The sequence below is a fragment of the Pinus tabuliformis genome, chromosome 6 (genome assembly GCF_031772625.1).
Source record: "Pinus tabuliformis cultivar Carrire ecotype Pingquan chromosome 6, CPIR1, whole genome shotgun sequence".
NCBI classification, from domain to species: Eukaryota; Viridiplantae; Streptophyta; class Pinopsida; order Pinales; family Pinaceae; genus Pinus; species Pinus tabuliformis.
This window is the reverse complement of record NC_142292.1, coordinates 832683840-832706745: the sequence shown is the minus strand read 5'-3', so window position 1 is coordinate 832706745 and position 22906 is coordinate 832683840. Positions and strand designations below refer to the sequence as shown.

The 22906-nt window shown below is 37.8% G+C and overlaps 1 protein-coding gene across 3 annotated transcripts in view; it reads right to left on the bottom strand.

The window, feature by feature from the left end:
* Positions 1-9095: 9095 nt before the first annotated feature.
* Positions 9096-22906, bottom strand: part of LOC149261419 (peroxisomal acyl-coenzyme A oxidase 1-like) — a 250103-nt gene continuing 236292 nt past the window's right edge. For 2 of the 3 annotated variants that reach the window (XM_089422227.1, XM_089422231.1), the window contains 2 exons: positions 9854-10037; positions 9096-9737 (listed from right to left, as the gene is read on the bottom strand). In XM_089422227.1, the coding sequence (XP_089278353.1) occupies positions 9528-9737; positions 9854-10037 (394 nt within the window). In that variant the 3' untranslated portion in view covers positions 9096-9527. The remainder of the gene's footprint in view (positions 9738-9853; positions 10038-22906) is intronic. The other variant, XM_089422230.1, reaches the window with a different exon arrangement.

The following is a 22906-nucleotide window of genomic DNA, read 5'->3' as shown; positions in this document are numbered from 1 at the left end:
TTTCCTCTGATCAAGACATCCTACCTGTTGTTACCTCTGGAAGTGACTCTTTGGCCCTATGGAAAATTATCCTGGTCTCCAGCACCTAAATTGACCTTCCCTCTGGCTGAATCGAACTACCTCCTTGAGGCTCTATGCAAGCCCCTACGTAGCCTCCTGTGGAATAATTCGACCTCCTCTGTCTGACTCTTCTGGCACTGGAAAAATCCACCAGAATCTTTGTTGTTGCTCATCTGCCTCTGCTACTAATCTCTAGCTCGAATTTTCTTCTTGATTGAATCTTTGCTCTCTAGGAAATTTGGTCTACCTAGATTACCCACTAGCTCGATGCGTCTATCTCCATCACAGCATCCTACTCTTATAATCTCTCATTGGTGAACCAACGGTTGTGATTAGATCTCCATCAACGACTAAGATTATTTCAAACTCAATCTGTGTGAGTTTCTAGAGCATTCTCACTCTTCTCAATTAATTCCCTTTAATTAATTGATTTCCCTAACTTAGACTTAGGGATTTTTTAATTATCAATCAATTAATTTAATTGAGTTGTCTCTCAGTGTTTTCTCTCAAAACTTTTTCTGGGGTTCGGAGATCTTGTGTTTCTTAGCCTCTCTAAGCAAAGTCGATGTTGGACACATAATCCTCTAAGGGTTGGTGTGGAAGCTAAATAGCCAGAGGGAGTCCAAGGTACCACTTGGAATATGAAACCAAGGGTCACTCCTATGTATTATAAATGTATATCAGGTCAATAATAGATGGACTCTCATGCTTATCATTCATGTTTTGTCGCTGCCATGTATGTGCTTGATATGGTATCAAAGCAGGCGAGTTCCTGTCGTGCTCCGATTTGAGCAACTATTTTTTGTGGTCATTCTCTGTGAGTTTGTTTCTAAACCTGGGCGTTATCTAGACTCTCTGAAATATGCACCCGTTAGAATGCAGGACCTAAATTTGGCTCTCTACCCCACTAAATCCTGGTATATATGTTCTTTCTCTGTGCGTTAATTGAAGTTCAAGGTTTATATGTGAAATTGTAGCGTTACTCCTGCATTAAGTTTCGTTTTATATGAGGGTCGTATTTATATATGGGTTGATATTATTGTGAGCAATGGTTCATGTCACTTTATGTTCATTATATCATATGGTTCATAGCTTCTCCAATCTGAGTTTGATTTGGAATTGATTTGTGGTCTTTCTATTTGCATTCTCGACATAGAAAAAAAAACAGCTAATCTCCTCATACTCAGCGTAAAGTTTGGGAAAGCTAGCAAGAAATGAATGGTTGTGGATGTTACTGCCAGTGACTCTATCCTCTCAGCTCCCACATTTTTAGCCTAGGTGCTCAGCGCTACCATCCACACCTAATTAAAGGTTGTCAGATCTGCCTCTAAGCTACAGAAGGTCCCTAGTTTAAGCTTCTTCTTTAATAGCGTTGGCATGTGTTGCATACAGATCTGAAAATCAAATGAAAAACACTCCTTGTTCGTTAGCGATGTCCCAAATTTTAGTAATCTCGCCCTCTTCTCTCCTTAGTCTGTGATTTTATTATGTTTGAGGCACATTACCTCTTCCCAATATTAAAACTTGTCTCCAAAATGCACTGGAGAATATTGAGTTTTTGCAGCTTGAGACAAAGCTACAACAAGAAGAGCTACAACATCGTAAGCACCATTCTGTTCAGAACATCAAGATAAACTCCCATCAGCTACAAGTCAATATGGTTGAAGTTCATTTAGATTTAGTATCCAATGAAGTAGCAGTTGTACATGCAGATACGAAAATTCAGTCTGCACATCCCAAGCCCATCATCAAACCTTGGGAAGCGTTTGTCCACAACAAGCACAGAACTGTTATGGATATGAAAAGGACGTGTCCTTTCATATTCCAGACTACTCAAAGCCCATTCAGTTTCAGAGTGTTGGATTCTTTCATGACAATTCACCTTCAGTTGTTTTAGATTCTGTTCATTTTCCATAGCAGCAACAACAAAATGTTAAATGCCAACATTGTGACCGAGTTGGCCATAAGAAAGATCATTGTTTTGATCTTCATCCATGTGAGCACTTTCATAAAACCACTCATTCTTCAAACAGATGCTTCAAAAACAAGCCTCCTGCAAGAACAAAGATTCATTTTGGATGGATCACTTCTTGGCAATGGGCTTCAACAACCAAGAAGATATTTCAGTCATATATCATAACTTGTTCTTGAATATTGAAAAGTCTTGCAGTTGAGATCTCTTCATCTTCTCACCTTGTATCTGACAGGGGGGAAAGTGATGGTCATCTACAAGCTTCAAAGCCACATCAAGTGAGCCTGAGCCACAACCTGCCATACCAGATTCAGAGTTGTAGCCAGAGACAAAGATGCCCCTAAGCATGCCTTCAGTTGGTGATGCCTCTTCAAAGAATTGGGGACACTTCCTCTAGCAGAAGACTTCAACTTCTTTCCAGTTTTGGAAAAGTTCCAGGAATTGCATTAAGCATTCCAGAGTTGTTGGTCATCCTTAAACCATCACAGGTTGAGACCTCCCTTTTCAAGTTGAGGTTCTCCCTTTTTATGCGGGGTGAGACCTCCCCTTCATGGTTGAAGGTTTCCCTCTTCAAAACATCAGTGGCACTTCCTCTAGCAGAAGCCCTAAGTGTCATGCCAAATTTGGAAGAGTTTCGAGAACTGCACTAAGCATTCGAGTGTTCGTGGTCATCCTTAAACCACCTCCCTTATACCAACATTTCAAAGAGCACATTCAGTGTAGTGTTGCCATGCATTTTTGCACGTTTTGTATTACAACTTTCTTGGACTCATACATAACCCTTCAGATTGAGGGGGGAATGTTGGACACCTAATACTCTAAGGGTTGGTGTGGAAGTTGAACAACCAAAGGGAGTCCAAGGGACCACTTGGAATATGAAACCAAGGGTCACTCCTATGTATTATAAATGTATATCATGTCAATACTAGATGTACTTTCATGCTTATCATTCATATTCTGTCGCTGCCATGTATGTGTTTGACAGTTGAGACTAGAACACATGTCTGATGCTACAAAAACTAACATGAATAATGTTCATCCTTTCACCATCAAACTTAGGGAAGCTACTTTTCTATATCAAGCATTAATCTATCCCTCTACCATTAAACTTAAGGAATGCTACTTTCTATATCTTTAATGTCAAGTTTCCATTTGAAGGACTTTAAATCATTTTCCTTCTATTGTAAATAATAACTTTTATTATTGTTAAACACATTTTGTGTTAATATATTTCTCAATTGGGATGGCATGGTTCACAAGCTCTAATAGGTTTCAATTCTATCGTCAAGGTTTTTAAACATAACTTCTAAGGATTTAGCTCACTTCTAGATGTATAGCATTCATTCTTTTCCCTTGTGCCATGGATCAACATCCAACTCCTACCACCATAATTGATATAGGACTAGAGAAATATTATGAAGAGTACCTTAGGGTAAGCAACGATGATGCACATAAGATGATATGCAATGGCAATAAATGAGAATGCAAGTATGCACTCAAAATAAACTCGAATGCTAATGAATCTATAAATAGTTAATGTATAAGCCTCTAAAAGACATGAAATAATTCATTAGGCTATTTAGTACTTTGAGCCATATGTAATTACCTTAAATTGTTTTCGATCATATTTCCATTCATGCAACCACAATACTTTTGGTGCAAAGATAAAGTATTATAATAAGATGATATGCACATAGAGGAAGTCAAGGGGTAAATGATAAGTGAACACCATGGAATATATAAATAGTTGATGCATAAGCATTTCAAAGATATGAAATAGTTCTTTGCGATATACTTACTTATATGAGCCATATGAAATTACATTAATTGTCACTAATTGATTTTCCAATTACACAACCATAGTACTTCGGTGTAAGAGAAAATATTATAAAAACATGATGCACCTAGAAGTCTAGGGGTGAGTGATGATTAACTAATGTCTAAGGGTGAGTGATGATTGATAAATTTCCTAGAAATCATTTTGTATTAAGCATGATTGTATAGCGTACCAAGTCTCTCATGCACATTTTCATTCATCATCTAACCCTTTTTTACATAGATATAATCAATTAATAGTTGTAGCCAACTTATGGCAAAACATGGTAATATTCCTCAATAAATAAAGAATCATTATAATAAATAGCATCTACATTTAATAGGGGATATGTAAGGCACAATCTCACTAATAGACAAAATGGTATTTTTCGTTGTAATGTGGGGATACAATTTTGGGCGAGATTGTGATTTTTTCTTGTTTAGATGTATTTTCGAAGGCATAAATTGATTCAATTCCTAAAAACCCATGGGGAACTCAAAATTTTCCTATCAAACAACTTAACCTTATGGGTACCTAAAAGTCTTTGTTGGATATCAAGAAAAATTGTATGGAAACAAATATCTATAAAAGGGTCATTTCATCTATTTGTCAAACTATGTTGATATGTATACATGTATAATGCAACAAAAATTATTCATTATTGCTTAATTTTTAAGCTTTCTAAGTTAAAGACTATCAACAAGACCCTTTTATCAATGGACATGATGGCAAGGTATTAAAATACGAAAAGAAAGGGTTCTACAAAACTTCAAACTTATCATTGATACTAAAAACTCATTGTTCTTTGAATTAATCAATAATGCCATTATAGTAGAGTGCTAGAAAAGAAGTGAAAGGATTAGTTGCCTAAAACATTAACTTGCACACATTTTCAACACAACTCTAGTCCAAAAGTGTGATGAATAATATGACAAGCCTTGAAAACCTACACGATTCAATTTTATGTTCGAGCAAACAGGGTATTCCATACATGATGAATACCTTTAGTAACCACTCACACAACCAGATCAAAGATCACAACACTAGTATTTTTACGTGTTTATTACCCTTAGAGAAGGAAACAAACCACGAGCATATCCAACATGACCACTTAAGGAAAAAGAAAAAAAATTACATAAGAGGCTTCTTGCAATCAATCATCAACCATGACCCTCCATGCCCTTTCAATAGAGGTCATGGACCAATTAGGTGTCAAGCCATTGATCAATAGCCATTAGTATTAAGGAGAATATGAGCCATCAAATCACTCTATGTCTATAACATATCATGATCATTGAATTACAATGCAATCAATACATACTAAAGAAACACACTAAAATATACACTTTCACCTAATAGACATATTAGACCAAGTTGAATTTAACAACTCTTAAGTATCTAAACATCCTAACATTTTAATTATTCATGAAAATTGACTTTTTCTCTCCCTTATGATGGAAAATAGTATTTACCTAAAGCATCAATTTACAAAACAAATTCCACAAATTCAATCCATAAGCATGCTAAACGTTATAACAACCTACAAAAGTCTAATATTATTTAGTTTTTGTTTTTTCCATTGACATTAATAATATAACCTTTAATGTTGGTCTCCAAAAAATTTCAATACAAATCTAAATCAAAAGCATAATGAATATTGTGAAAACATATGACACCCATATTATTTGAATGTAATCATTTATGGAGGGGAAATTTTGAATTCTTTCAATGATGGTGGGTCATAGCATTACATGAATGTCAACTTAGCATAAATTTTCAACACAACTCTCATCCAAAAGCATGATGAACATTATGACATTTGAAACCCTACATGGTTTAGCTTTACTTGTTATGGAGAGAAAATTTTGCTTTTTTCCAAAATGATGGGAAACAATACATCGAGAAAATCAATCTACAAAAGAATGTTCACACAACTGGATTAAAGCAGATTGACCATTACAACACACCTTGAAAGTCCACATGATTCACATTCAACTCTTCCACATTATTCAATTTTAATTCTTTAAAAGATGAAATTTTACTTTTCTACAATAATGGTAACAATATCATCTATAATGTTGACCTAAAAAAGTTCAATATAAATCTATTTCAAAATATTATGAAATCTACACAATACCCTATATGATAAAGTGGTGACATTTTCTAAATTTTATTATAATCTCTATTTAATAAAATATAGTAGTAAATTTTTAAAAAGCCTTTCTTCTCGAGAATGTCGTCGCAATTACATAAGCTTTAAGTTTACGGGCCCTTTTGTTTAAGTCACTTCAACAAGTCTAAAGTGAAAGGCTAGGGCTATGAAACTCATATTGTGCTTATTGACACCTTCAACTCCTTATCATTCATTTACACGCTCATATTTGAAGACTATCAAAGGTACGGAATCAATTTTTTTTAGTTTGTCTATGAAATTAATTTGACAATTCTAAATATTTGCTTTAACAACTTTTAATTGAGATGGAAAATGAATCTTATCATCGGTATTCAATATAAGGTCCATGTCCATATGGTAAAAAAAATGAAAATTATAAGCTCGTGAACTGTTTCCAATGAGAATGCGAATCTATATATACTCATTCTAGATAGGCAAAGTAACATGCATTTTCTTTTATCGTACTTATTCTAAAGGGTAAAGTAATAATTAAGAATGTGTTTCTTTGTAAGAGTCAAAAATTCAAATCCAAAGGGATGTAGAGTATGTACACTTTAGTAGACTTTAAAAATCAAGTCAAATCATTGCATGAAAAGGGAGTTCCCTTGTCTTACAAATAATAGGATCACATACACCAATTTGATGTTTGTCTTGGCCATTATCTTAAAATTAAATTATTATTATTACTTTAAATATAGACTAATCATAAATAATTTGATAAACAAAAATATGAATTTCCTTGCATAAACATTAAGATTTTACATTCAAACATAATAATCAAATAGTTTAAATAATCAAATTAATTAGTTATTAAATGTGTCAATATATTAAAATAAAAAAGTCAATTCCCAACCAAAATGTTATATTTGATCTGATTTAAGAAGGGCGGGCAATATCTCACATTACAATACTCAAAAGTAATAAATCATAAACTATTTCAAAAACAAACGGACAATATAATTAATGTATGTTAATATGCCATGAGATCAAGCCTTTACTAGTTATTCCACTCTAATCTCCTAGTCTTTATTATATTTAATTAGAGAAGATCCTTCATAGTAAGAAATATTGATATTATGTTACTTTCTTATACTTGTTTTGTGTAGCCTATGTTTAGGCTACTTTATAAGACATCAATCTTGTTTTCATAGTTTTCTTTTCAATAATGTTTTAGGAGTAGTAAAGAAACCAAGTCTTCTTACACTCAATTGTTGGTCAATGTTATATTTCAATATTTGGGTTGTTTATTAATGGTTTCCCTTTATTAGCATTTCGGTTGAAGGATGAAATTTTCCAACTGTTTGATATGACTTTCCCTATTTTCGAGATTCCTGGTTACTTGTTTTGGCGATACTTGTTTTTCACCAAAACCAGTGCTTTTTTGGTCAATGTTATATTTTAATATTTGGGTTGTTTATTAATGGTTTCTTTTTATTAGCATTTCGGTTGAAGGATGAAATTTCCCAACTGTTGAATTGAGGCTTCTGTGATTCATATTAAGTTTAAGAGAAATTCTTCAGCATAAATCACAAGATAAATCATTTGTCGACGCGTTTCGAACCAACTAGTGTGATTCATCGTCAGGGTTCATCGTCTCCTGACGATGAACCCTGACGATGAATCACACTAGTTGGTTCGAAACGCGTCGACAAATGATTTATCTTGTGATTTATGCCGAAGAATTTCTCTTAAAATTTCCCAACTGTTTGATATGACTTTTCCTATCTCCGAAATTCCTGGTTACTTGTTTTGGTGATACTTGTTTTTCACCAAAACCAGTGCTTTTTTTTGCACTGGACCCTGTCTCCATACTAAAATGCTTTTGCATTTAGACTTTTTCTCGCTAACAAAGGTGTAATGAACCTGGTTTTATAGAGCACTAGCTTGATGTTTTAGGGAAATGCGGGTTCGACATTTAGACATTTTCTCGTTAACAAAGCCTGGTTTTATAGAGCTCTAGCTTGATGTTTTAAAACGAAGAACAAAAACACAAAAAAATAAATAATATGTACATGAGGGAAATGTGGGTTTGACCTGTCCCTTCAGTTGAAAACGAAATTGTGGGTCTGACCTGTTCCTTCCGCTGGAAATGAAACTCAAAATTGCCCTCAGCATCGGCCTCGTTCCACGCGCAAACCCTCAGCGCTCACGCTCCTCCCTCAATGCTCAACGTTCAGCCCTCACCGCTTCGCTTCTCCTTGCAGCTCCCAGTACTCCCCGCAGCTTCACACAGCTCTTCCCTCACCGCAGCTCTCACCTCACGGCTCCCTCGCCTCTTCCCTTACCGCAGCTCTCACCGTAGCTCTCACCTCACGGCTCCCTCGCCTCTCCCCTCACAGCTCCCCTCAGCTCTCACCGCAGCTCCCGCAGCCCTCACAACCTTGCCGCAGCTCTCACCTCACAGCTCCCTCGCCTCTGCCCTCACCGCAGCTCCCCTCACAGCTCCCCCTCAATTTGAACATGAGAACGATGTGTGAAGGGCGTTGAGCCGCCAAATGAAGGAGAGATGAACTTTATATACACAAAGGCCCAACGTACATGGCAATCGAGAGAACGAAAGCTTTCAACTAGCCAACAGGGCATTCTCTTTATATACAAAAAGGCCCGATGTACATGAAAATTGGGAACACAAGCTTTCAGATAACTAATTAGGCCTTCCTGTGTAGCATCTTCATTATGGCGATCATTAGCGACTCATCATAAAAGGATAATTCCATCCAGTCAAGCAACCGTGTAAATCACTGGAAGCAAACCAAATTATGAGAAAAATACATAATAGTGGGCATATGGGGATAACACACGGGATATGCTTTGGGACTAGTAATGAAGGAGGCCTTCATAGGTCATCGGCCTTCTTTGATTAAGCAACTGAACCTGCCTAGGTAAGTATAATGATGATAATAACGCAGGAAATCAAACAATGGTATAATGAAATTTTAATATTAACTACAATATACGCGAGTGTGTGCTAGTGTTTTCTTGTCTTAAAATTGCATATTTAGCAATTTTCAGTGCTCGTAAGATCTGTCTTAACAACCAAATGTTGATATTCGGAGAAGAATTCAAAATTGATATATAAGGAATATGTAAAATAGTATATACAACTTAAATCCTGCTAATAAAATATCATTTGACTCAGTTAAGACGCAAACGTCTAGTTTCTGGTGGGCCATTACCTCAAATTATTCGTAGGAAATTTCATCAAGAATTATCCAACCGTAATCAATCAATAAATTGTCCAAAAAAGCAATAACATTTTGCAAAGCCAGTATTCATTAAGCATTTCCAACTAGACTTTTTCTTCTTGAACTTAAAGTTTATTTATCACTTGGCCCTGCTTAATGCAGTTACAACAGAACTGTGCTCAAGCAGACAAGTATATCAATGGTATGTTTATCAAACAATAGTGACTCTAAACCATGCATGGACGTCAAATTATTCAATAATAGGATAGAAAATATAATATTTACATAAATATATCCTGGAAATAATTTAAACCTTTTAATTCACAATCTTGAAATTTTAACCTGTTGCTTGAGAAGTGGACGAATGTGTTCCTCATAACCTTCGGGTACAACTGTCTCATTCAAGGGATCCTTGAAAGCTTCCTCATATAGATGTGCATAGACATTTCCATCATGTCGTCCAAGTATAGATCCCAAAAAGTGATCTGTATAATTAAATGCATCTACAAGAGCCACAGCATTTGGACGAACCTGCAACCAAGCATAACATTATGTATGGCATTCTTAAAATCATTATTGAAATGCTAAGAGTGAACAATCTAGAAATCATGTATAATAGTCATTTAAAAAGAAATTGATATAAAGACCTGTGAGTAGAGTGCACGTAGCTGATCAGTTGCAAGTGCTGATTTTTCGCTATCAAGGTAACCAGTGGAAAGGAAATCACCAAGATGGTTGTGCAGCAATGATAGTGCATACACACTGCATAACAACTCAAGCTGATGTTTGATTCCCTCTCCTGGTATGTCTTGCTGTACTTTCTCTATAAATCTGGTGACAAAGAATTAACCTCGCGTGTAAATTCTCAAAAACTACCTAACCCTCTACATGCATAACATGGTTTGTATATGTAAACACTACATAGCCACAGTTTTAACTGTGATACATTCTAATTTATAATAATACAATGTAAATAGCATTGAGAACGGAGGAAATGTCAACCAAGTAGTTTAATCTTAAATTCTTAATATAAAAAGATGGCGCGCGCGGCGCTACAACTGGATAATCTCAAGATCATGAATTCGTATAGCAAATTCAATGATTCCGTGGGATGGAGCCACACCAAATTTGAGATGAATACTTAGAATAACGCCATGCAGCTTCTAATTTTTAACTACTAGGGATCACATCACTTTATGGGCATGTCATATTCTCCCAGTCTCCCACTAAGGAACAACTAGCAACAAGTCAAACTGCTCCATATAAGGGAAAAGCTCACTTTGGAATTTTAAAGTTGTTGTGCAGCATTCTTTAAACAAAATTTAGATTGATCTTTGTAATATTCGATGAATAAATTTAATTGAGTAATACAACATAGTACGCTCGACATATCTTCATATAAACTACCATAGTATTCTTGATAAGATACCAAGGAGACGTGTTGCAAACATGACAAGGAGATGGCATTACCTCTAGACTTCAAGTAGAAGTGACTTCAAAGAACCACAAAAGGTTCTTCCATATCAATGATCATAAATCACACCATGAATCTTATTATCCAGGTAGGTAGTGCATTTCATTGTTATCAAAATCATCTTCAAGCTCTTTAATGTGCATTCCTAAGTAACACGACACATTCTCGCCCCGCACGCCGACCCCCACCCCCCTCGTGTCATGTATTTCTCGTGTTGGACACGACATTCGTGTGACGCATGTCCGACACAAGTTTCACTGGTGTCTAACACAAGCCCTACTAGTATCTTGAAATTTAGACACGTGTCTAGTGAAAAAGCATCTTAAAATCGTTTTACTGCCACATTCTCACACAATTCACTCACATGTTTGAACCTCTCAAAGGTTTTGGAGTGTAGCAAAGGGCGATTAAGCAATATTAGAAGGGATTTCCACTGTTGGGAAGTGAATTTGTCCCAGCCCTACTAATTCTATGCAATTAATGGTAATGTTAAATTCTTAATGGATGGAAATGAAAGATAAAGAGAATTACTTAAATTTTTAACATGCAGAAAGTAAATTTTAGATCCCACTCAAAACCCATTGGTATTCAGAATTTGAGGTTTTGGGGGTTTGCAATATTTTTTTCATTGGAGTCTGTTATGTATGAGGGTCTGGAACTAGCATTTAAGTAAGAGGACTAAGTCGTCTATGTACCTCAATGTTGGCGGCATTGATTGTTCAACTCCTCTATCATGACCCTAGTAAAAATGTATGCATCCCAGGGTTGCGGGGGAGCAGCTCCCTGTTGAGAAATCTAGGGGGCAACAAGTGTAGATGATTTCTCTTACTTTGATAACTGCTTATGATGTAATTTTACTTTTCTTGATTAATCTTCTTTTCTTATTATTATTAGTGTTCTCTATCATCAAACAGCTACCAAATCATAAAAAACAATGAGACAATAGGACACAAGATATAAGCGATCAGCGAGGGCCAAAATCTCTCCAACTAAAAGAGGAAAACCCACCAGAATCCTTCTATTATTATAGAACTTCAATTGACGAATTCCAAGACCTATAACCCTTGACCAAGACCCTCAAAAACCATGTCATCCTTCCTTTTTGATGAAGTTTTCTTACACAGTGTCCAACAACAAACTTCGACCCGAGCAACAATTTATGCAACTTCGACCTAGCAGCTCCATAGCTTCGACCTTGATGCAGCTTCAGCAGCTTCGATCTAATAGCCTCACAGCGTCAACCTAACAACCTCACAACTTCAATCTAGAGGCAACTTCAAAACTTCAATCTTGCAACTTCACAGCTTCAACCTTGCAACTTCACAACTTCAACCTTGTAGCTTCGCATCTTCGATGCAACTTCAAAATTTCTTCTAGCCCAAAAACTATAGAAACCCTAAGAGAGAGAGAGAGGCCCAAAAACTTTGATCTTGATCTTCTTTTTCTTCTTCATCCATTTCCAGCTTCTATCTTGAGGAGATCGAACTTCCTTGAGTGAGTGTGCAAATGAGGTCAAATTCCTTCTTATTTATAGGCTTGTGAAGGGTACGGATTGCTCTCTTGTTGTTGACTTGTCCTTTCATGTAGGCCGACTTGATCTTTGTGCCATGACGAGGTCTTGGAGGGTCTTTTGACTCTATTTTGACTCAACAATTTTTTCTTTACAATATGTAACATGCCCAAATGGGTCTTCAACACATGACAATGACTCAATTGACTTTATGACAATCCTAGAAGCACTCAATGGGCGCTTGACCTAAAAATAAATTTCCCTTGAACATGAAACCCATGCCTCAAGAATACAAGTAACAAATTTATTTTTCTCTTTTCATTAAATCCATAAAATCACGATTACATATGACATTATGAAGACCGAACCTAGTTACATATTTCAACACTCCCTCTTAACTAGGGAGGTATTCATAATCCATACAAGGTACTTAGACATTCTCAATTTGAAGAATTCTCATAAGAAGAGTCGGATTGGTAACCCATTTGTATAGCATGATATCACCCAACATTGTCACATAACAAGGCCTTCTCTAACAACTCTATCTCTCCACAATATCAGAGCACAAAGCTAGCGAGACCAATGATTTATAAACACCCTTTTCATTGTCTCTGTCGAAACATACCCCACCCGGGTTCTCCCAGAGTATGTTCCACTAGGACTATTGTTATCTTGGATTCCCAGACCTCAAGGAATATCAGTCCTCTACAACCACTCTAATCTTGGATGCCCTACCACATCCCCAAAGAGTATCAGATGCCAGATGCTTACCCAATCCTCCATTCTATCTTCGCAGGTGAAGACAAGAATGATGTGTCTATCTGTCCCTCTCAATTAGAGAGAATATTCCCATTCCAGTTAAGTAATGTACCCATTCCTATAAAAGGAATGTACCCAAGCTCCCTCTTAATCAGGGACTTGACCAACCTCCCTCTTGACTAGGGACTTACTTCCAGCGGTTGTTTAGGTGGAGATCATGGGACAACCAGCTGCTTGAAGAGCTCCTCCTTTCGATGTCATGAACTTCTTTTTCTTTATTCAATAATCTTCATCTTTTTGGGACTTCTTTTCGTAGGGCATCGACCATCAATCGCTTTCATTCATGAATCATGTCAATGATGTCATCCTTTCTTTCATTGGAAAGTGATCCATTAGTTCATGTCTGGTCTTTCCTTATACCTTGCTACCTTCTTTGCATCAGGTTTCCTTCAGGATCTTTCATCCTACCACATGACTGTCAGTTGTAAATGACATCTACAGCTCTTCCTTCGGTAGCCCTGCATTAGCCCATGCAGATATTGTTCAAAAATAGAAAATGAACATTCAATCAAAAATACCTTTGTGATTGTCTTTCATCATGACATCTCCTTGCTAGCATCAACATCTTGCATATATATTGACACATCTCCAAAAAGATATACAACGTCAAGGGTTTTTTATTTTTCAGACTTTATTAGGATCTTCATATATTTCCCATGGAGATATCATAGTCAAATCTTCTAGTCCTTGGATGTTGATTGTCTTCTCCATAGTTGCATTTTTCATGATCTCTTCCTTTCTTTATTCACACATTTCCTCCCAGGAACTTCCAATCATAGTTCCTTCAACTTTGTCAACCATCTCATATTTCATATGAGGACATATTATGTTGATTTCATCTAGTCAATGTGTGAACCATGCCTTCATGCATTCTTTCACAGGAGGAGATCCTTTCTTTTGATCATACTCTTCAGGTAGAGCACTCATTCATGATATCTGCAACCATATGCCATGACTCTATTTTATCAAATACAAGCATACACATCTAATATCTTTCCTTTGGTCATCTAGACTTCCTTTGGCAGCTCCCTTGATTGAAAGAACTTCAATCCCTTGACCTACTTCACTTCTTTTGGCATCATACCATCATCCCATGAATCCCATACAAGTTGGAATTCCTGGCAAGACACTTGCTTCTTGCAGAAGGTGAACCTTCCAATAAAGATTCCAACGGAATACCTTGATCATCCTCATCCTGCAAACACTCCTTTTGAATGATGTATAATGAGCTCTATACTAGATGACTTTATGCTTCTAATGAGCTTACCAAGAGCTACATCCTTCTATAGGCGACATCCATAGACTTCTATTTCAGCTATCTTTCATGCTTCTTTATGATGATGTCACGAGCTTTTGCTTTCAATCATATGCTTCCATGATGCCATCTCCTAACATGACGCATCCTATCATGCTTCTAATGATTCCTTCCATGATAGTTATACTTTACAACAGATAACTTGAAACAGAAACATGAAAAGAACTAGGTGAGGAAAACTATCTCAATCATAGTAGAGATCTTTGACTTCCTCCTTGGATTTCTTCTTTTCAGCTTCTTCCACTTCTTCAGTGATATGGGCTTCTTCCCTCCCTCTTTTGTTGTTGTCCTTCTTAAGCTTTGGACAATCTCTCTTGTAGTGCCCATATTCATGACAACCATAACATTGAATCTTCGACATGTTCTTCTTTTTCTTAAGGACCAAGCTTCCCTTTTCTTCTAGCCATGGCAACAAATGCTTGAGCTTGCTCGCTTGATCCTACATCGACTTTTTTCTTTTAGCCTGGTTTCTTCATTTTGCACAATGATCATAGTTCATTGAATGGAGTAGCTTCCTTCTTCCCATAGATGCTTGATGCGAAGTTGCCCCATTCCTCTAATAGTGCATTGAGCACTAAGATAGTCATTTCCTTGTCAAACATTATTTCTCCTAGCTCTTGGAATTGGTCTCTTATTTCTTACACCCTCATAAAGTATGAGGCTATTCCTTCTTCTTTTGATATCTTCATCTTGTAGAGCTTGAGCTTCTTCTTTCGGCGGTTCGACAATTAAACCCTTAACATGAACAACGACTTCATTTTCTATGAGGATCAAATATATCCTCTTCTTCCATGCAAGAAAGTTTGACGACCCAACCAATTTGTTGCTCTCCTTGCAATATGAAGTCATTTTGACATATTCAAATATAGATATAAAAATACTTGTCAAGTGAAGATACTCCTAGATGATGAAATTTTCAACTTGATGCCTTCTTGATTTTGATGATGATGTAGATAATAGAAGATGTCTTCTTGGTGAAGATGTGTTTCTTCAAAAGTGATCCTTGGCTCAAAGGGAGATCACATTGATTCCTTGACGATGTTGACAACGTCTTTCGTGCTTTTCTTCCGTCAAGACAACGCTAGTTAAACTTGTTTCACAACCTCAAATTTTGGCCCTTCTTCAGAATTTCAGTTTGATGTAGTAGTTCTGCAATTTCGGCCTTTTCTGCAATAACCCTAGCTTACATGTGTGGCTAGAAGATGGACAAATTTTCCTGCTTTCTACTTCACTTGACTTGACTTCTTCCTCTTGTTATTTTGGCTTGCAAAGGAGACCCTTCTTGGCACAAAACTTGATCCTTGATGGTGGTTGCAATTCAATACTTGTTGTTGCAAAAGGATGTCTTAATACTTCGCACGTGTGGAGAATATAGCCCAGAAAAACAAACCCAAAAGTGCTTCGCTCTTCCTTCCTCATGATAATGATTATAGAATGTGTGAGTTTCCCAAGAACGCTTCAAGTGTGGAACCCTTCTTTGGATGAGCTAGGGTTTTGAGGTCTTCTTTGATGCTCTTAATTATTTCCTTTCAATATGATGAGAGGGTTAGTCCTTCTTGATGATTGATTCTCTTGATGTTTCCAAGATGATCTCTTTATACTTCAGCCCTAGAGTATCCTTCTTCATGTTGCCCTTCCTTGATGTAGTCACCTTAGCTCTGATACCATGTTGAGAAATCTAAGGGGCACCAAGTGTAGGTGATTTCTCTTACTTTGATAACTGTTTGTGATGTATTTTTACTTTACTTCATTAACTTCTTCTTTTCTTATTATTATTAGTGTTCTCTATCATCAAAAAGTAATCATAAAGAACAATGAGACAATAGGACACAAGATATAAGCAATCAATCAGGGCCAAAACTTCTCTCACTGAGAGGAAAGCCCACCATAATTTTTCTCTTCTTATAGAACTTCAATTGACTGATTCCAAGACCTATGACCCATGACCAAGACCCTCTAAGACCAAGTCATCCTTCCTTCTTAATGAAATTTTCTTACACAACGTCCAGCCACAATTTCTGCAACTTCAACCTAGCAACTTCAACAACTTCGACCTTGATGCAGCTTCAACAACTTTGACCTAACAACCTCACAACTTCGGCCTTGATGCAGCGTCAACCTAACAGCTTCACAGCTTCGATCTAGAGGCAACTTCAGAGCTTCGATCTTGCAACTTCACAGCTTTGACCTTGCAGCTTCACATCTTCAACGCAGCTTCATAATTTCGTCTATCCCAGAAACTGTAGAAACACTAACAAAAGAGAGAGAGAGAGAGAGAGAGAGGCCCAAAAACTTTGATCTCAATCATCTTCTTCTTTGTCGTCCTTTCCCAGCTTCTATCTCGAGGAGATCGAACTTCCTTGAGTAAGTGTGCAAATGAGGTTGAATTCATTTTTATTTATAGGCTTGTGAGGGGTACGAATTGCTATCTTGACGCTGACTTGTCCTTTCATGTAGGCCGACTTGATATGTGTGCCATGATTTGGAGGGTCTTTTGACTCTTTTTTGACTCAATAATTTTTTCTTTGCAATATGTAACTTGCCCAAATGGGTCTTCAATACATCACAATGACTCAACTGACTTTATGACAATCCTAGAAGCACTCAATGGGTGCTTGACCTAAAAATAAATTTCCCTTGAGCATGAAACCCATGCCTCAAGAATACAAATAATAAATATATTTTTCTCTTTTCATTAAATACATAAAATCACGATTACATATGCCATTATGAAGACCGAACCTCGTTACATATTTCAACATTCCCCCCCCAACCCCCCTTCGAATCACTCCCAGAGCGTACTCAAAGCGGGAGCCAATCGGGAGAGACCCAAGAGCAAGCCCCTGCAAAAATAATTCGCTCCTTGGTTTTTCACAAAATTTGTCACAAAGATGTTCCAAATGCAAAAAAAATTCAAAGAAACAAGAGTTTTTGAATAGGCCAGCCTAATATTCAAGCTTATGTGCCTAGTATTGATATGCAATTCATGGTAATGTTAAATTCTTAAAGTAAAAATATGAAAATGAAAGATAAAGGAGAATGTCTCACTTTTACTTCAATTTTTAACATTACCATGAAATGACTCAAGATGTTTGAGAGTGGTTTCGACCTCATTGGATTTCATATGGAGAAAGTAGAATTTTAGATCTCACTCAAAACCCAGCACACTTATCAATTTTTCAGGATTTCAAGATTGGGGTGATTGTAATGTTTCCATTGGATTTTGTCATGCGCTTAGGGTATGGGACTCGTATTTAATCAAGAGCACCAAGCTCTCTATGTACCTTGATGTTAGCGACATTGGTTGTCGAACTCCTTTGTCATGACCCTACTAAACATGTACTCATCACTCAAACAAAATCTTGACTTCACATTGTACATATTTTCTATCTTATCTTAATTGCTTAGAGGGCTATATTAATGACAAAGATCCCAAGATAGAGCAGCAATAGATTTGAGAGGGATTTCTTATTGTTCATTTGGGCTTAGCTAGCTTGCCTTGAGCAAGCACAGGTGCACTCTTTCCAACACCTCATTGTACCCTCTTCATATTATAATAAAATGGCTCAGTAACGCAGTTTTTGGTGCAATTTCATGGATTGATTCACGTGTTTGATTTTCATGGTTTTTATGTCTATGTTTCCTTTGTTATTTATTGTAAAAATTCCCTAGGAATATTACAGTCTACTCCCTCCTTCTAGGAGAACCCTCTCACCACGAACCTCGCTTTATACTTTTCAATACTACCATTTGTTGCATGTTTGATCTTATAGATCCATCGAGAAGTGACCATTGATTTCCCCTTGGGACTTGATACAATTTCCCAGACATCATTGTTCATGATGAAGTTGTACTCCACCATTGCATCCCTCCAAACTTGATGGTCGACTGCATCCTCAAAAGTAGAACGTTCAAACTCACTGATGTTTCTCATCAAGGCCATGTAATCAAAAAATCTCCTTTATGGTCTACTCTCCCTGAAGGTGTTGCTAGGAGCATTAGATGCTCCTCTGCATCCCTCAAACTCTGCATGGCCCATCTTGGCCTCCACCTAACAAAGCACGAAAGAATATCTCGATCCTCCTCTTAATGAGAAGATTGTGTCCCTGCTACTAGTGTTGTTGGTCACTCCTCAATCTTCAGAGCCTCTCATTCCTAATCCTTTGCCACTGCTAGATCCAACCCACATGGCCTCCTAAAGGTCCTACCCTCTTCAAATCTAACATCCCTACTAGCCATTGTCTTCCTCCATACTGGAATGTTGACCCCATAGGCCTTTGAGTCTCATTGCATCCAACAAAGATGCCCTTTTCTGCGAAGGGCTCAAACTTAGTGCCCTTCTGGTATGTCAACATAATTTATACTACTGAAGATGCAAAGGTGGTGCACCTCTAGTTTCACTCTTGTGACAACCTCTTCATGAATCTTGTCCTCCAAAACTTTGTCAAGACTCCTGCTTTGCAAATAGACAATCATGTTGCCTGTCTCTACCCACAAGAACATAGGCAAATCCCGATCATGGATCATATCTCTGGCTACTCCGATGATGGCCATATTCTTCCTCAATGCCACTCCATTTCCCTGTGAATTATATGGCATCGTCAACCCTTTTATATTCCTGCCTCCTTGCAAACATTCTTGAACTCATTGGAGACATACTCACCCCCATTGTCTGATGTGAGAAATTTGATCTTCTTCTGCATCTACTTCTCCAAAAAAGCCTTAAACTCTTGAAACCGATTGAAAACATCATCTTTGGCCTTCAAGAATTATATACATGTCCTCCTAAAGAAACCATCTATGAATATTACATGATTGCAATACCTCGTCACAAACTCCATTGACCTAGGGCCACATACATCTGAATGTATCAAGTCCAACACACCCTTGGACTTGCTCTCACTGCTTGGAAATGCAACCTTAGCGTACTTGCCAAGTGTACATCTGTTTCACACTTCGTCCTACTTTAACTAAACTCTAGAAGACCAATGACCATCTCCCGCAACAATGGTAAACCTCTATAGTGCAAGTGATCAAGCCTCCTATGCCACAGCTCACACAAGTTGCAACTATCATGCACTACAAATCATATAATTATCCTCTCAACAAGTTACCCTCTGTGCCGCTTGTAAAGTTGATCTCAAAACCCTTGTCATCCATAGTCAAGATTGAGAATAAGTTCTTCTCAACCCTTGGTACATACAACACTTCATTCACCTTCAAAGCACTCCCTAACTCCATCTGGAAATGTATGCTACCCACACCATTTATTGCATACTTAGCATTGTCACAAAGCTCCACAAGTAGGTCTTTGTGCTCCTTAGCCATACTAGTGAAGAGGTCGTGAGGTCCCTGTTACCCACCACCTATGTGTGACACCCATAGGAGAAATTTTTCTCCTAGATTGTCTTCAATCAGCAACTAGCAGTCCCTTGCAGCCACCAGATAGCTCGATGTGCCACCGTCTCTGCCACCTGAGCCAGCTATTATGAATCCTCGCCCATCTGTTATGATCATATGTTTGAAGGTGGGCCTTTCAACCTCGAAGCTATGGTTTTCATTGTGTAGTTGGATATCTTTGCATACTTATCAATGGAAACTTATGGGCATGGATTGGTGGGAGAAATCGGCAGAACAAATGGGCTTGGTTTGTACTCTTGTCCCCATGTCCAACTTGGCGGTTAACCTTGTATCCTAGTCCCATGGGATCTCCTTTATTGGCTACTAGATTTAGGAGTGGCACTAAATTCCTTGTGTCATGCAATTAAAGAAAAGCATGGCACCTTGCCTGAAGAAATCATACAAGATTTGGATGACCAAGAAAGAAAAGATGCAGAGGAATTGTCAGGGGCAAATGTGGGAATTAACAACAATGATCTTAAAAACATCTCGTCCAAGGAAGATGGGGATTTTGATCCTAAGAGTCTTAAGGTATTGCAAGAAAGAACGGTGGAATATGGTGAGTCTTGCAAGCAACTTATGGCAGCATATAGCACCAAGGAGGTTTTCACCCACTTATATGACCAAGAAAAGAGGCTCTATTATATGAAATGTGAATATCATAAGAACCCTACAGATGCCGTCCTTCTAGAAGCGTACTACCAAATTATGTAGTAAATACTTTGAGTAATATTCTTCAAGAAAAGAAGGAAGAGGAAGAATCTTCCTCCCTAACAAGGAAGAGGAAGATTTGCAGCTTAGCCAACATTAAATACATAGTGAAGAATTGGATGATTCTGAAGAAGATCGTAATCATCAATTGCATGAAGAATCTATGAGTGATTTTTGGGTTGTTGATTGGGGAATTGGGTATGATTATGGTAAAAATGAAGGCCCCTTAGTATCTCAATTCCATGAACCTAAGGAAGAAGAAAATATTTTGCCCCTTCTGATTGACAATATTGGTCCTTATGAAGCCCTTCCTAATGATTCGAAAGGTTTCTTTATGTTTCAATATGACAACAATTTGGTCAAAGAGGAGCTTTCCACCATTGTGGATAATCCCAATAGCTCTCATGCAAAACGGATCAAGGAAGATGCTTCCTATAGCCATGCCACCGATAAAGGGCTTTTCTTCATGTTTGAGCAGTGCTCCCCTTATTGTGTTCCTAGCCCAGAAGTGGACACTTGTGATGAAGTTCATTTTCCTAGTTTTGAGGAAGAGTTGGTTTCCCATGTGAAAAGTGGAGAATCATGGTTTTTCCCTAGGTGTAATGATGGTTCCACCCCTTGTTTTCCCAATAATCAAGATGATATCATTTTAAATTTGTCTGAGCCATTCACTCCTTCGCACCTTGAGGATGACAGGCCCGAGATAGTTCTTCATCAAAGGTTCACGTACTTGATTAGTGACATTTCCATTTTTTGGTTAGAGGGGAAAATTCAGTCTTGTCAGTTGGTATCCTTCCCTTCCTCTAAGGTTCCTTTCCATGACATATGGGTCTCCTATTTTCCCACATCCCGCCCTCATAATCCCTCATATTTTTCTTCCCATTTTTGCTTTTATGTGTGTTGTGTGAATAATCATAGAGGCAAGTGTTCTTATATTGATCAATTGACATATTTATTGCATTGGATCTATGATTACACTTAGCACTTCCATAATGTAATATGCATGTTGGAGTAGGGTGCATTGCATTTTGTTTTTTGTATTAGCACTAACATCATATTCTTTCATCCTGCTAGAGTAGGTGCATTTAGAATAGAAATGCATTTAGAGTAAAATTTTATTTCTTGTTCATTTTGATGGCCTAACATAAGCATGGGCAATCATAAGATGCCGCGGAAACGTGTTGCCCCATGTGCTTAGTCTTTGATGTGCAGGTAACACGTTTGTGATCCCAAGAGATTGTTGGTGCTCTCATGACCTACCCGTTTGAGTACGTACATGCACTCTATTGAGGTATCATGTCCCGATTGGAGCAAAATGTTACCCACCACCTGTGGGTGACACCCATAGGAGAAATTTTTCTCCTAGATTGTCTTCAGTCAACAGTCAGCAGCCCCTTGCAGCCACCAAATAGCTCGATGTGCCATCATCTCCACCATGTGAGTCGGCTATTATGTATCCTCACCCATTTATTATGATCGTATGTTTGAAGGTGGGTCTTCCAACCTCGAAGGTATGGCTTTCATTATGTAGTTGGATATCTTTGCTTACTTATCATGGACACTTCTGGGCATGGATTGGTGGATGGATTCAGCAGAACAAATGGGCTTTGTTTGTACTCTTGTCCCCTTGTCCAACTTGGTGGTTAACCTTGTATCCTAGTCCCGTGGGATCTCTTTTATTGGCTACTAGCTTTAGGAGTGGCATTACATGGGAAATCCTAACTTTGGTTGTGTGGTCCCACTTCCCAACACCACATACATCACTCCCCTCCACTCATTATAACCCCTTTTCACATACTTCCTATCTGGGTCCACATTTGTCCATTGGGTCCACAAGGAGTTAGCCTCCCCTTCCCCTTGTCCACACTTTGGTTCAGGCCTAGAACGATGCCCCAGAGGTTGATGCAGCTAAAAAGAAAGTAAAAAAGCATAATTTGGCCCATCTCAACATGAAATGTACCATAAAATGCAAAAGATGGCAACGACATACAAATTTAGCACATGGGCAAAAGCCAACATGGACTCTAGCCCCTATAATTATGGCCATCACCTTGGTTTCTAGGGCCTCTATAGTGCCCCCTGCATTATGAAAGAACACATGATTGTCCCAACCCATGGTGAGCAATGAACTGCCCAGCCTTAAATAGGGTATCCACTTCTATATCATTCACAGCATGCTCTCATCCCTTGGAGCCCCGAGCAGTTATAAAAGAAAAACCAATAAAAGGCAAAACGCATACAAATAAGGGTGGAAAACAAAGGCAAGCGTAACTCATGTACCACAATTGCTCCCTCCTACATCTATACACCAAAGTCTGGAATTCCCTCATCATAGCTACCCTTATACCATGGCATCTGGCTTGAAGCCTTCCCGTGATGCCGCACTTTGTTCCATCACTATATCACATGACACCAACCATATGACGAATGTATCATGGACCTGTCACTCCCTTAGAGGTTGAAACCACCTA